Genomic DNA, 11,665 nt, shown 5'->3' with positions numbered 1-11,665 from the left:
GATCAACGAACGGGAATGGATTTTCCCGTTCATTGATCTCCTGGCGAGCGGGCGGCGGCGTGCACGAGCGGCGGGTGCGCGCGCACGAGCGGCGGGAGCGCGGACAGCGGCGGTAGCGCGGAAGGTACGGATTTCTCCGTCCCTGGTTTTTTAGGAGGGAAAAAAGGGGCGGAGAAATCCGTACGCGTGGGGGTAAAGTGGTTAACCAGCTGAGCGGTCTGGACGAGCTCAGCTCGTCCAACACCGCCAGCGGCTGCCGCTCAGGCCCTGCTGGGCCGATTTTGATGAAATAAAAAGCAGCACACGCAGCCGGCACTTTGCCAGCCGCGTGTGCTGCCTGATCGCCGCCGCTCTGCGGCGATTCGCCGCGAGCAGCGGCGAAAGAGGGCCCCCCTAGCCGCCTGAGCCCTGCGCAGCCGGAACAAAAAGTTCCGGCCAGCGCTAAGGGCTGGATCGGAGGCGGCTGACGTCAGGACGTCGGCTGACGTCGATGACGTCACTCCGCTCGTCGCTATGGCGACGATATAAGCAAAACAAGGAAGGCCGCTCATTGCGGCCTTCCTTGTTTATTATGGGCGCCGGAGGCGATCGGAAGATCGCCTCCGGAGCTCCCTCTAGTGGGCTTTCATGCAGCCAACTTTCAGTTGGCTGCATGAAATAGTTTTTTTTTTATTTAAAAAAAACCCTCCCGCAGCCACCCTGGCGATTTAATCAGAACGCCAGGGTGGTTAATAGTGTATTTTACTCTTGGAGAAATGTACTTATGGTAATTATGTGTACACCTTTATTTTACATTTTAAAAAAATCTTGCTATAATAGCCCCTTAGGGTTTGTTCACACTAAGGGCGCTTTCATGTTTTTTCAAAATCGCCCTAAAAGCGCTTGTTTAATGATTCCCTATGCGAGTGTTTACATATGAGCGGTTCTATTTTGATTCGCTCCCCAAAGCGCTGCCTGTACCATTTTCTGAGTGTTTTGGCTCAATGGAAGGTATATCGCAAAGCATTTGAAAAAGTGCTTTGTATAGCGATTTCCCCAGGACTTTCATTAATAAATGTATTTATTAATTTCCGGGTGAAGGAGTTCACTTTCTGACTGACGTTAGGAAGTAAAAAAAATGAATCGCTCTGGAAAAGCGCAGGGAAAAGCGCTGAAAAAAACTCTCGATAAATTGCTCAGCACTTGCGATAGCGCTGGCGATTTATGATGTGAACAAGGCCTTAAAGGGGCACCACAGCGAATAACTGTAAAATGTAAAATATGTGCAAACATATACAAATAAGAAGTACATATTTTCCGGTGTAAAACGAGACATAAATTACTTTTCTCCTATGTTGCTGTCACTTACAGTAGGTAGTAGAAATCTGACCGAAGTGACAGATTTTGGAATAGTCCATCTCTTCATAGGGGATTCTCAGCAAGGCTTTTAACCAACCTGGCGTTCTATTAAGATCGCCAGGGCGGCTGCGGGAGGGTTTTTTTTAAATAAAAAAAAGACTATTTCATGCAGCCAACTGAAAGTTGGCTGCATGAAAGCCCACTAGAGGGCGCTCCGGAGGCGTTCTTCTGATCGCATCCGGCGGCCAGAAGTAACACGGAAGGCCGCAATGAGCGGCCTTCCGTGTTTTGCTTACTTCGTCGCCATGGCGACGAGCGGAGTGACGTCATGGACGTCAGCCGACGTCCTGACGTCAGCCGCCTCCGATCCAGCCCTTAGCGCTGGCCGGAACTTTTTGTTCCGGCTGCGCAGGGCTCAGGCGGCTGGGGGGACCCTCTTTCGTCGCTGCTAGCGGCGGATCGCCGCAGAGCGGCGGCGATCAGGCAGCACACGCGGCTGGCAAAGTGCCGGCTGCGTGTGCTGCTTTTTATTTCAACAAAATCGGCCCAGCAGGGCCTGAGCGGCGACCTCCGGCGGTGATGGACGAGCTGAGCTCGTCCATACCGCTAAGATGGTTAATCTTCATAAAGATATTCCCTAAAAAGGATTTAAACAATGATGCTGGCCAGCTTCCCTGCTCCCTACACAGTTTTTTGGCAGTTGGACGGAGCAACTGCCATTCACTAAGTGCTTTTAAAATAAATATATCCCTGAGAATCCCCTATAAAGAGATGGACTAGTCCAAAACCTGTCACTTCTGTCAGATTTCTACTACCTACTGTAAGTGACAGCAACATAAGAGAAAAGTAATTTATGGTTCATTTTACTCTGGAAAAAATGTACTTCTTATTTGTAAATGCTTGCACATATTTTACATTTTACAGTTTTTCGCTGTAGTGCCCCTTTAAAGGAGTTATCAGGGAGAAATTAACAAAATAAGTGCTACTTACCGGACTGCGCAGTTTGCTCTGGCCCACGTGGCGGTGATTGACACCTGGAGGTCGGCCTGACGTCATCGCCGGGGCGGGGACCGAGAGGCAGCAGCGGCGAATGGCTGACAGCGAAGCTGCAGTGAGGGACATGCTGGGTGCTTGAGGCTGGAGGAAGCCCCCGGTAAGTAGCACTTGTTTTATTCATCTCTCCCTGATAACTCCTTTAATGTATCAGTGAGAGGTTTAATGTTCTGATCTGTGGTGAGGACAGGGTCACCTCTATGGTCAATGAGATGCAAATAATTTCAATGTGATGTAGCATTATGCAAATTGTGTATGCAAATCTATGCAGCTGGAAAATGAACCAATCAGATCCTGCAGAGTGCAGAGGTAAAATTCGATTAGTCCATTTTCAAGCTGCATAAATTTGCATACAAAAATTGGCATTATCCTGCATCAATTCAAAATTATTTGCATCTCATTGACTATCCCTATCCACCTTATCCTATACTAGCACTTAAAGGACACCCGAAGCGAAAATAAACAAATAAGACAATTGTATCTATCTTCCTTCTCCTAAAAATAGTTTTTAAGATATTCCAGTGTTATTTTATGTTTAAATCTACTTTTTAAGTTTTTAGTGCTTTCTTGTTTTTGCTCAATGACGCATTCATTGAAGTGTGCCAGAGCTAAAATCTATGAACAATTGACCATTTTTACCTCTTTCCTGCTCTCAGAAGCCATTTTGTGCTAGGAAAGTGTTTTATAGTTGGAATTTCTTATCAGTGAGGGTCACACTGTAGTCACTTCCTGTCTGAGTCAGGACTGAGTCAGCCACTTACATACCTGATATTTAACTCTTTCAGGCAGAGAAAGAAGAAAAGGAACACAGCATAGTTATTTGTGTGCTAGGCACTGTACATACACATGTCTATCTCATCATGTCACACGTCACTTCGGGTATCCTTTAAAGTGAAAAATAATATATGGATAGTTAATTTGTGGCACATAATATATTTCTATTTTCTTGTTTCTCTAGTGGATCCGGTTGTGTTGATTCCTAAACATTCCATGGTCGGTCCGTTCAAGGGGCATCGGAGTATCAAAAGTACTCGTAAGTACTTCTAACTGCAAACAGATGATTATTTCATTGTATCAATATTCTTTGGAAGTAACATTGAGGGTAGGAACACACTACTAGGCAGTGCGGGAAAGGTCACATTTTGCTGCATATGCATTTGTGCGTTTTTTAAGTGCGTTTTCTGTGCATTTGTATTCTGCGTTTTTGTTTCACACATGCATTTTTCATGTGTTGTTGCGTTTTGCATGCGCGCAGTACACATATATAGATTGCATATGCATTTTGTATGCGTTTTTTTTTGGGGGGGGGGGGTTATGCAAATCACTAGGAAGTCAACAGGAAGCGGAAATACATATATCAAACTAGTTTTTTGGGGATTTTTGGAAAACGCATAAAAAAATGCAAAACCTCTGCGTCACCATTGACTTATGTGCGTTTTGGAAAAATATGCAACAAGACCAGCATTTTTAAGACCGCGTATTGAAAAACACAAACACATGCCGTTTTTCATGCGGCTCATTGGCTAACATTAAACGCATTAACGCTAGCGTTTCTGCCTAGTGTGCTCCTACCCCCAGGTTACAGAAAGGCATACACAGCATGTTTGTCATGTTCAATGCCTCACAACCAATTATTGAATATCATCTTAAGCTACGTACACACATCAGACGCATGCAAGGTCTTCCATGGTGATCAGCATGTTTGCTGTTCTGTCCTCTTAGGAGCACCCGAAAGCCTCCAGTTATTTATTTATTGTATTTATAAGGCGCCAATAAATTATGCAGCGCTGAACTATCACAGACTATCACAGGCCCCCTAGTGGCCGGACCACTCTGTGCCTTCCAATGTATTTCAGCCCACAGACCGTTCAACCTGTGGATGCAATCGATGAGCTGAAACAGTTGGAATTTTGGCAGAAGACAGACCAGAAGGAGGCGTGCAAACTATAAAACACAAAAATACTAGGCAGCCACCATCTCTTTTTAAATGGGAAAGAGAAGCCCACTCTGACTGATTCTAAGACCTGCGGATAAAAACGGTTAAAACACACTCTATTTTATCTGGCTATATGAACAGTGGTAGCGACTCTTCAGAAAACTAGGATTAAAGCGGAATATAACCCTGCATTTCAACTTTGCTCTAAAACATTATTTACAGTATATTATATGCAACCAGCATTTTTTTTTTACTAGACCAGCATTGGAAGGGTTACACAGAGCTTTAAAGTTCCTGGAGATTTCTGCAGACGCATCCGAAGCTGACATAGATACATTTTGTTTACATAAATGTATCTAAGTGTTGAATGTGACTCACTTTCTCTGACTGAGGAGTTGGAGGACAGCCAAAGAGTGTGTAACATTTCTCAATAGATACATATAACTAAATAGAATGTAACAATCTGAACTTCTGCATATCTCTCCATGGAACTTTAAACCTCTGTGTTTAACTATTCTAATGCTGGTCTAGTAAAAAAAAAATGCTTTTTGCATATAATATGCTGTAAATAATGTTTTAGAGCAAAGTTGAAATGCAGGGTTATATTCCGCTTTAAGTTCTGTGTGGCTGAGTAGTAGGTATGCTGAGAAATCAATAAATGACTTTGGAGTTGTTTATTATTAAATGCAATATAAATAATTAATATATACAGAAAATCATTAAAATCAACAATTAAAGAGACAAGTAACCCAGTATAAAAAATAAAAGGGAAAGAAATAAACAAATACTTAAGGTTCCTATGAAATATGTCCTTTTGTGGAAAAGCAAGTTAAGTTCCTTTGTTTCCGGATCAGGGGACTCAGCATTAAAGTCCAAACAGGAGGGATGTCAGCATGTCCTCAAGCTGGCAATATGTAATCCGGATGATGTTCAAGGTGGAGGACATAGATCTTGGGTCCTCTGCTCTGGTTATACTCCTGACACAGTAAGGAGGAGTGAGGGCGGGGACCACACATCCCTTGGAACCTGAGATGAGCCATCCTCCTTCTCATGGAGACAGAAAACCATATCTAAACTATATATGGGCTCTATCTCCCAGAACCGTACAGGTCAGGGCAGATTTAAGAACATTTTTAGGTCAGTCAGGATTTATCCAGAGCAATGATTCCAAACACGACCTCTGTAGTATCAATGGGTTCTTTGGACCTGTCTCAATTACAGTCCATAACTCGGATTGTTCTGGAATCTTCTCAGTACCAGTGCCAGGTAAGGTCCGACACACTCTGCGAGTTGGAAGAGCCTGGCAGCTTTGCAACACAGGAAATATGACAAATATAGCAGTTTATGGATTATTATAGACATTTAAGGGTTACGGTTGGGCCATCTGCTCTTTGAACTTAGCCAGCTGGGAGATGGCCTCCTTTGATCTTTCAGCTGAGGGAACCTAGATCAGATAAAGGGTCTGTGAAGCCAGAGCTTCCTCTGGAAGGGCTGGTGCACACCAGAGCGGTTCTGAAGCATTTTTTAAAACACTTGCAGGGGGAAAACCGCTTGGCTATTGAAAGTGAATGGGATGGTGCACACCAGAGCGGCTCATTTTTCCCTCAAACGCAAACTCGGGGGCTGCAGCATTTTTTTGATTTCTGAGGCGTTTCTGGCTCAATGTTAAAGTATAGGAAAGTGGAAACGCTAGATAAAAGCTGTTTTCCAGGCGTTTTTGTTACAGTAGCTGTTCAGTAACAGCTTTACTGTAACAATATTTGTAATCTACTACACAAAAACGCGCCAAAAAAGTGCTAGGCATGTTTAGAAAACATGCCTAGAATCGCTCTGAAATCTGCTTCGAAAACCTCTAGCGTTTTGAGGATCTGCTAGAGGTTTTTTGGTGTGCACTGGGTCGGAGTGAGGATATAGCTAACAGCATTCTTCAAGAGACCCTGTTTTTATGATACCTGGTCACAGTGGAGTGACGATTTATGGCCAGTGGCACAGCAGGGGTGTTGGGGCACTTCTCTGGACTTCTGCTAAGAAATTCTAATTACCTTTGCAGGAAGAGGTTCCCTAATGACACCATTTGAAGAAAAAAAGTTGTCTTTTAATAGAAAAATGTAATTCTGATTGCTGCAATGTTAGATGTGATCTCAATAAATACATTACTATTACCACCAGTAGTGGCTAAAATTAGTCAATTTCAATATTCATTGAGCAAAATGGTTTCCTGATGCGACCAGTTCATGCCATTCTGTTGTAAGATTGCTGGAGTGTTTGGCCAGTTGTGTGACCCAATTAGGCCAAGTTTTTGTTGTCCCACAGATGGACTCACATTTGTCTTTAGAATACTTTGGTGTACAAACACGTTCAGGGTCGACTTAATGACTACAAGGTACCCAGGTCCAGGGTGGTTGCAGAAGAAGCCTAAATCGCCACCCCTTTACCACCATGCTTCACAGTTGCTATAAGATGTTTGTGTTACCTACAACAGTATCACTGTGCATTACCAACAGTTGTTGCAACACTACAACATCTCCAAAGGATATTGCTCCAAAAGTCCTGTCGTTTGTTCAGATGCCACTGTGCAAACCTAAGCCAACAGTGAGTTCAGGATGTTTCCATCAATAGCCTTTTTGGGAAAGTTTTTGATTCTTATATAGTCTTCTATCTTCTTCAGCGGCAAAGTTGGGGCCTGCAGTCAACTTATCTCCAGTATGTTTCTTCAGCTGGTGACAGTGGAGAACCATCCATGTTAGAACCACATAGCTCACAGCCTGCAAAAGACAAACACTTATATAGCGCTTTTCTCCTCACGGACTCAAAGCACCAGAGCTGCAGCCACTAGGACGCGCTCTATAGGCAGTAGCAGTGTTAGGGAGACTTGCCTAAGGTCTCCTGCTGAATAGGTGCAGGCTTACTGAACAGGCAGAGCCGAGATTCAAACCCTGGTCTCCTGTGTCAGAGACAGAGCCCTTAACCATTACACTATCCAGCCACTGCAAAATTACATGAGGTCCCAGCTTTGTGGCCATCCGCAACTAGTCCAGGTTTATCCTTCAGATATCTCTAGCAAGTGAAAAAAAAAAAGCAGCTGGCCAGTGGCCAATATCCCAATATCCCGATAACTGCTCTAAACTTCTCCATATACTTCACTGTGTGCTACTGGAATAGCAGACATCCACTCAGTTAATCAAGGCCATTTTGTTTTGTAGTGCTGAAAAGTGAGAACCTGTTTTGTGTTGTAAAATTGTAATTTCGTGTTTTACCCAAATATTCATCCTGAAAAATACTCGTAATTCCGAAAATGTTGTCATGAAAACAATAGTAATTATGACAATTCGTGTAAGGATGAAATTATGCAAAATTTCAATTTTTTTTGCGAAACCGATTTTTCCATTACGCCCCTCTTCCATGCGTGATATCCATGTACTGCAGCCCCTCCCATTCCATGTGCAGCCCCCTCTTCCATGTGTATCATACATGTACAGCAGCCCCTCCCATTCCATGTGCAGCCCCCTCTTCCATGTGTATCATACATGTACAGCAGCCCCTCCCATTCCATGTGCAGCCCCCTCTTCCATGTGTATCATCCATGTGCTGTAGCCCAGCTCTTTCATGAACAGCTCCCTTGGGCATCAGTTTCTCTTTTTAATGAGTTCTTCCCCATTTTCAGCCTCCTCTTTCAAATGTATCATCCCTTCTTTCATGTTCAGGTGCCTGTTCATTGGGCTGCAGCCGCCCAAGGCCAGGGCCTTTGTGACCTTTCCAAAAATTCCGGCCCAGCTCCCATCCTGACCCTCTTATCAGGCCTGGCCCCAGATTTTTATACAAAAGTCTTTTCAGCTTCTGAAAACTCTGGCAAGATTTTTGTTCACAAATTACAGATGACTCCAGCGGCGCAGTACGAGTGGATAAAAAAACGAGAAGTGAAACTGCCTGTAATGCAGCGTGGCCACGTTCCTCCTCCCGCCGTGGGCTCGTTTCCCCTGACGTGACGCGAGGTTCCGGCTTCACTTTGAAGCGGTGTAAAATGATTTCTGACAGGTTACACACACAGCCCAGATCTATCATTATAAAATAATGCACCGTGCGGCTCGGAGTATAAATAATCTCGCAGTATGTGTTTTTTTTTTTTTTTTTTTTTTGTAAAATAGCTTCAAGCAGAAATAAATAGATTATGTCTGTAGCAGAATTCTTTCTTAGCATGGGCAGCGTATAGGAGATGTAAGATAAAGAGCGACTCCGACACAAGGTTTTATTAGTTCTGGATTGTATTGAAAGGGCTTGGGACACCGTTTATGGTTTTAATGTAGCCTATGTCCACGTTCGGAGAACTTTACTTCACAGGAAGTCCTAGCAGGAAGTAGGTAAATCGGTGCTAGTAAAAAAGGGCGCACAGGGATAGTGGACAAAAAGGCCGCCGCCATAGACTGCAATGCAAAATATCGGCTATTGAGCGCCCTACAGGAAAAAAGGGCGCCCGAGAAATAGCGGTTGCAGGGATCATGGTAACAAAAGTTTTTGTTTACAGAATAAGGTTTATAACAAATAAAGTTAGTTTTGACTTGGTGTTATACTTATTTTTTGCGTTTTTAAATTTCGCTTATAGCAGTTTTTACTTATTTTTTACAACTAAATTTTCGTTTATACTTCTTTGATCATTTAAAAATTCGTTTTCATATGTATAATGCTTAAATACCGTTTTCAACCTTATTGTATTAGAAATACATCGCTTTTGGTATTAACTTTGTTTTTACACTTATAATGCGTTGATTATAGTTACTAAAATATCGCTTTTAATATTACTGTTATTTTAAGATTTCTAATGCGTACATTAAGGCTATCTATTGTAATGTATATATTTATATATACTTTTCTCTATTTATAATATTAATGTATACGTGATTTTAAGGCTATTTATTCTATTACAAATATATAAATTATTTTATTTATGTTATTTGTAATGAAGTATTTTAAGGATTAAATATATTATTGTTTAGATGTGTTTAGGGTGTTTGTGCGGTGGGTATGGTTAGGTTTAGGCATTACCAGGGGGGTCTAGGGGTTAGGGATAGGTACAGGGAGGGTTAGGTATAGTTACAGTATAATATACGCAACCAGGGGGTGGTTAGGGTTAGGCACCACCAGGGGGTGGTTAGGGTTAGGCACCACCAGGGGGGTCTAGGGGTTAGGTACAGGGAGGGTTAGGTATAGTTACAGTGCAATATACACCACCAGGTGTATATGGTTAGAGTTAGGCATCACCAGGGGAGATTCAGGGTTAGGCACCACTAGGGGGGTGCTTAGGTTTAGGCACCACCAGAGGGTGGTTAGGTTTAGGCACCACCAGAGGGTGGTTAGGTTTAGGCACCACCAGAGGGGTCTTAGGGTTAGGCACCACCAGAGGGTGGTTAGGTTTAGGCACCACTAGGGGGGTCTTAGGGTTAGGCACCACCAGGGGGGTCTCAGGGTTAGCCACCACCAGGGGGGTCTTAGGGTTAGGCACCACCAGGGGGGTCTTAGGGTTAGGCAACACCAGGGGGGGTCTTAGGTTTAGGCACCACCAGGGGGGTGGTTAGGGTTAGGCACCACCAGGGGGGGTCTAGGGGTTAGGGATAGGTACAGGGAGGGTTCTGTGTGAGAGTAGTGTTAGGTATAGTTACAGTACAATATAGTACACCACCAGGGGGGTGGTTAGGGTTAGGCATCACCACGGGGGGTCTAGGGGTTAGGGATAGTTACAGGGAGGGCTCTGTGTGAGAGTAAGGTTAGGTATAGTTACAGCACAATATATGTAATATGTACAATTTATTAAATTATGTATATTTAAACAAAGAGAGGGGTCTAGGGGTTAGGGATAGGGAGAGATCTGTGTGAGCCTACAGTTAGGTATAATTGCAGTAAAATATCTGTAAAATCTACCATTGCATTGCTATGCTTAATACAAGTGTAAATATCGTTTTTGTTATAGACGCTATTTGACAATTGACATTTCATAATTCGTTTGTTGTTTTAGACTGTATTTTGCCATTTCATTTCAGTTTATTTAACCTATTTAGCACTAAATGAAACTTAGCACTTAAACGAAAAATATGGTTTTGCATTAAAACTTAAAATTTCGCCTATACCCCGCGCCCTTTTTTCCAGGCGCCCTTTTTTGATACATGCAGGTAAATCTTCTACAGTGAAAACAACAAATCTTCATCTGTCCCTTTTACTCCCAGTGCACGGGCCCCAGCGCAGAGCAGGATCATCCACCAGGCAACCTAGGCAGGTGCTTAGGGGGGCCTAGTGGGTTTTAAGGGGCCCTCCTGCCACCCTTCTTTGATCTCTTTCCACTTCCGCTTACCAAAAGGACCACAAGGGGCCCCAAATCTACTACCTTGCTAGGGCCCCCTTAATCCATCTCTGCCCCAAGGACTCGGGAGAAGTCCGGGGAGACCACCTGCGGGGCCCGGCAGCACAGGGTGGTCGTGCCCTGAGGCAATTGCCTTCTGTGCCTTAATGGCAGTGCCAGCTATGGATCTCATTCCAGGTCTTTTCCATCTTTCTAATTTCTTCTTCCGCTGACCCCTCAAATAAAACCTTTTTTTTTTTTTTACCGGATGAAGCGTTAATGTAACACGAAACAGCTGTCTGTGATCCGCTGGGAGGAGGCTGGCAGGATCTCGGTCGCTGATGTCCACAGCACAAACTGCGTAGGCACCAGCAATAGATGAGTACTTACTGTGCATGGCCAGAGGTGTAGCTGGATGGTGTAATGGTTAAGGGCTCTGCCTCTGACACAGGAGACCAGGGTTTGGATCTTGGCTCTGCCTGTTCAGTAAGCCAGCACCTATTCAGTAGGAGACCTTTGGCAAGTCTATGCTAGTGTGTTTGGTTTGGCATCCTTCTCCTTTCCTGTAGCAGTAGAGCATTGTACCCTCTTAACCATCAGCGAAAGCAGAGAGTTTTGAGGATCAGGATGATACCATTTATTGGTTTAAAAGAAAAAGAGTAAGCTTTCTGCTAATAAGCCTTCTTCAGACTTTGTTCCTGTATACTGTCCGTATGTTAGAGCACACCACCATATGTACATTCAGCATTCAAAAGAGATGCATAGATTTTTCAGCAAATATAAATAAATGTCATTCAGATGCTTTCAAGTGGAGCTGAACTCTTGCACAGGACAGAAGGAAAACATAGAAATGTACCATGTATGTATTTAGAGAGCCTGTCTAATTCCCCCTCCTCTGTGTCTAATCACAAGTTTTAATTTCATCTCTACCCTGTGTCACCTGACTGCCACAACATCTAAGCTCATTTGAAAGCACAGGATGTTAACAATATGTCTGCTTCCATGAAAGC

At 43.6% G+C, this 11,665-nt stretch overlaps 1 protein-coding gene across 1 annotated transcript in view; it reads left to right on the top strand.

Moving 5' to 3' along the window:
* LOC137504866 (spermatogenesis-associated protein 7 homolog) overlaps positions 1 to 11,665 on the top strand; it is a 220,918-nt gene that overhangs the window by 21,861 nt on the left and 187,392 nt on the right. Inside the window, exon 2 of the mRNA XM_068233460.1 lies at positions 3,350 to 3,424. Within this exon, the coding sequence (XP_068089561.1) occupies positions 3,350 to 3,424 (75 nt within the window). The remainder of the gene's footprint in view (positions 1 to 3,349; positions 3,425 to 11,665) is intronic.

Source organism: Hyperolius riggenbachi, chromosome 4 (genome assembly GCF_040937935.1).
Source record: "Hyperolius riggenbachi isolate aHypRig1 chromosome 4, aHypRig1.pri, whole genome shotgun sequence".
NCBI lineage: Eukaryota > Metazoa > Chordata > Amphibia > Anura > Hyperoliidae > Hyperolius > Hyperolius riggenbachi.
This window is presented reverse-complemented; position numbering and strand designations above follow the sequence as displayed.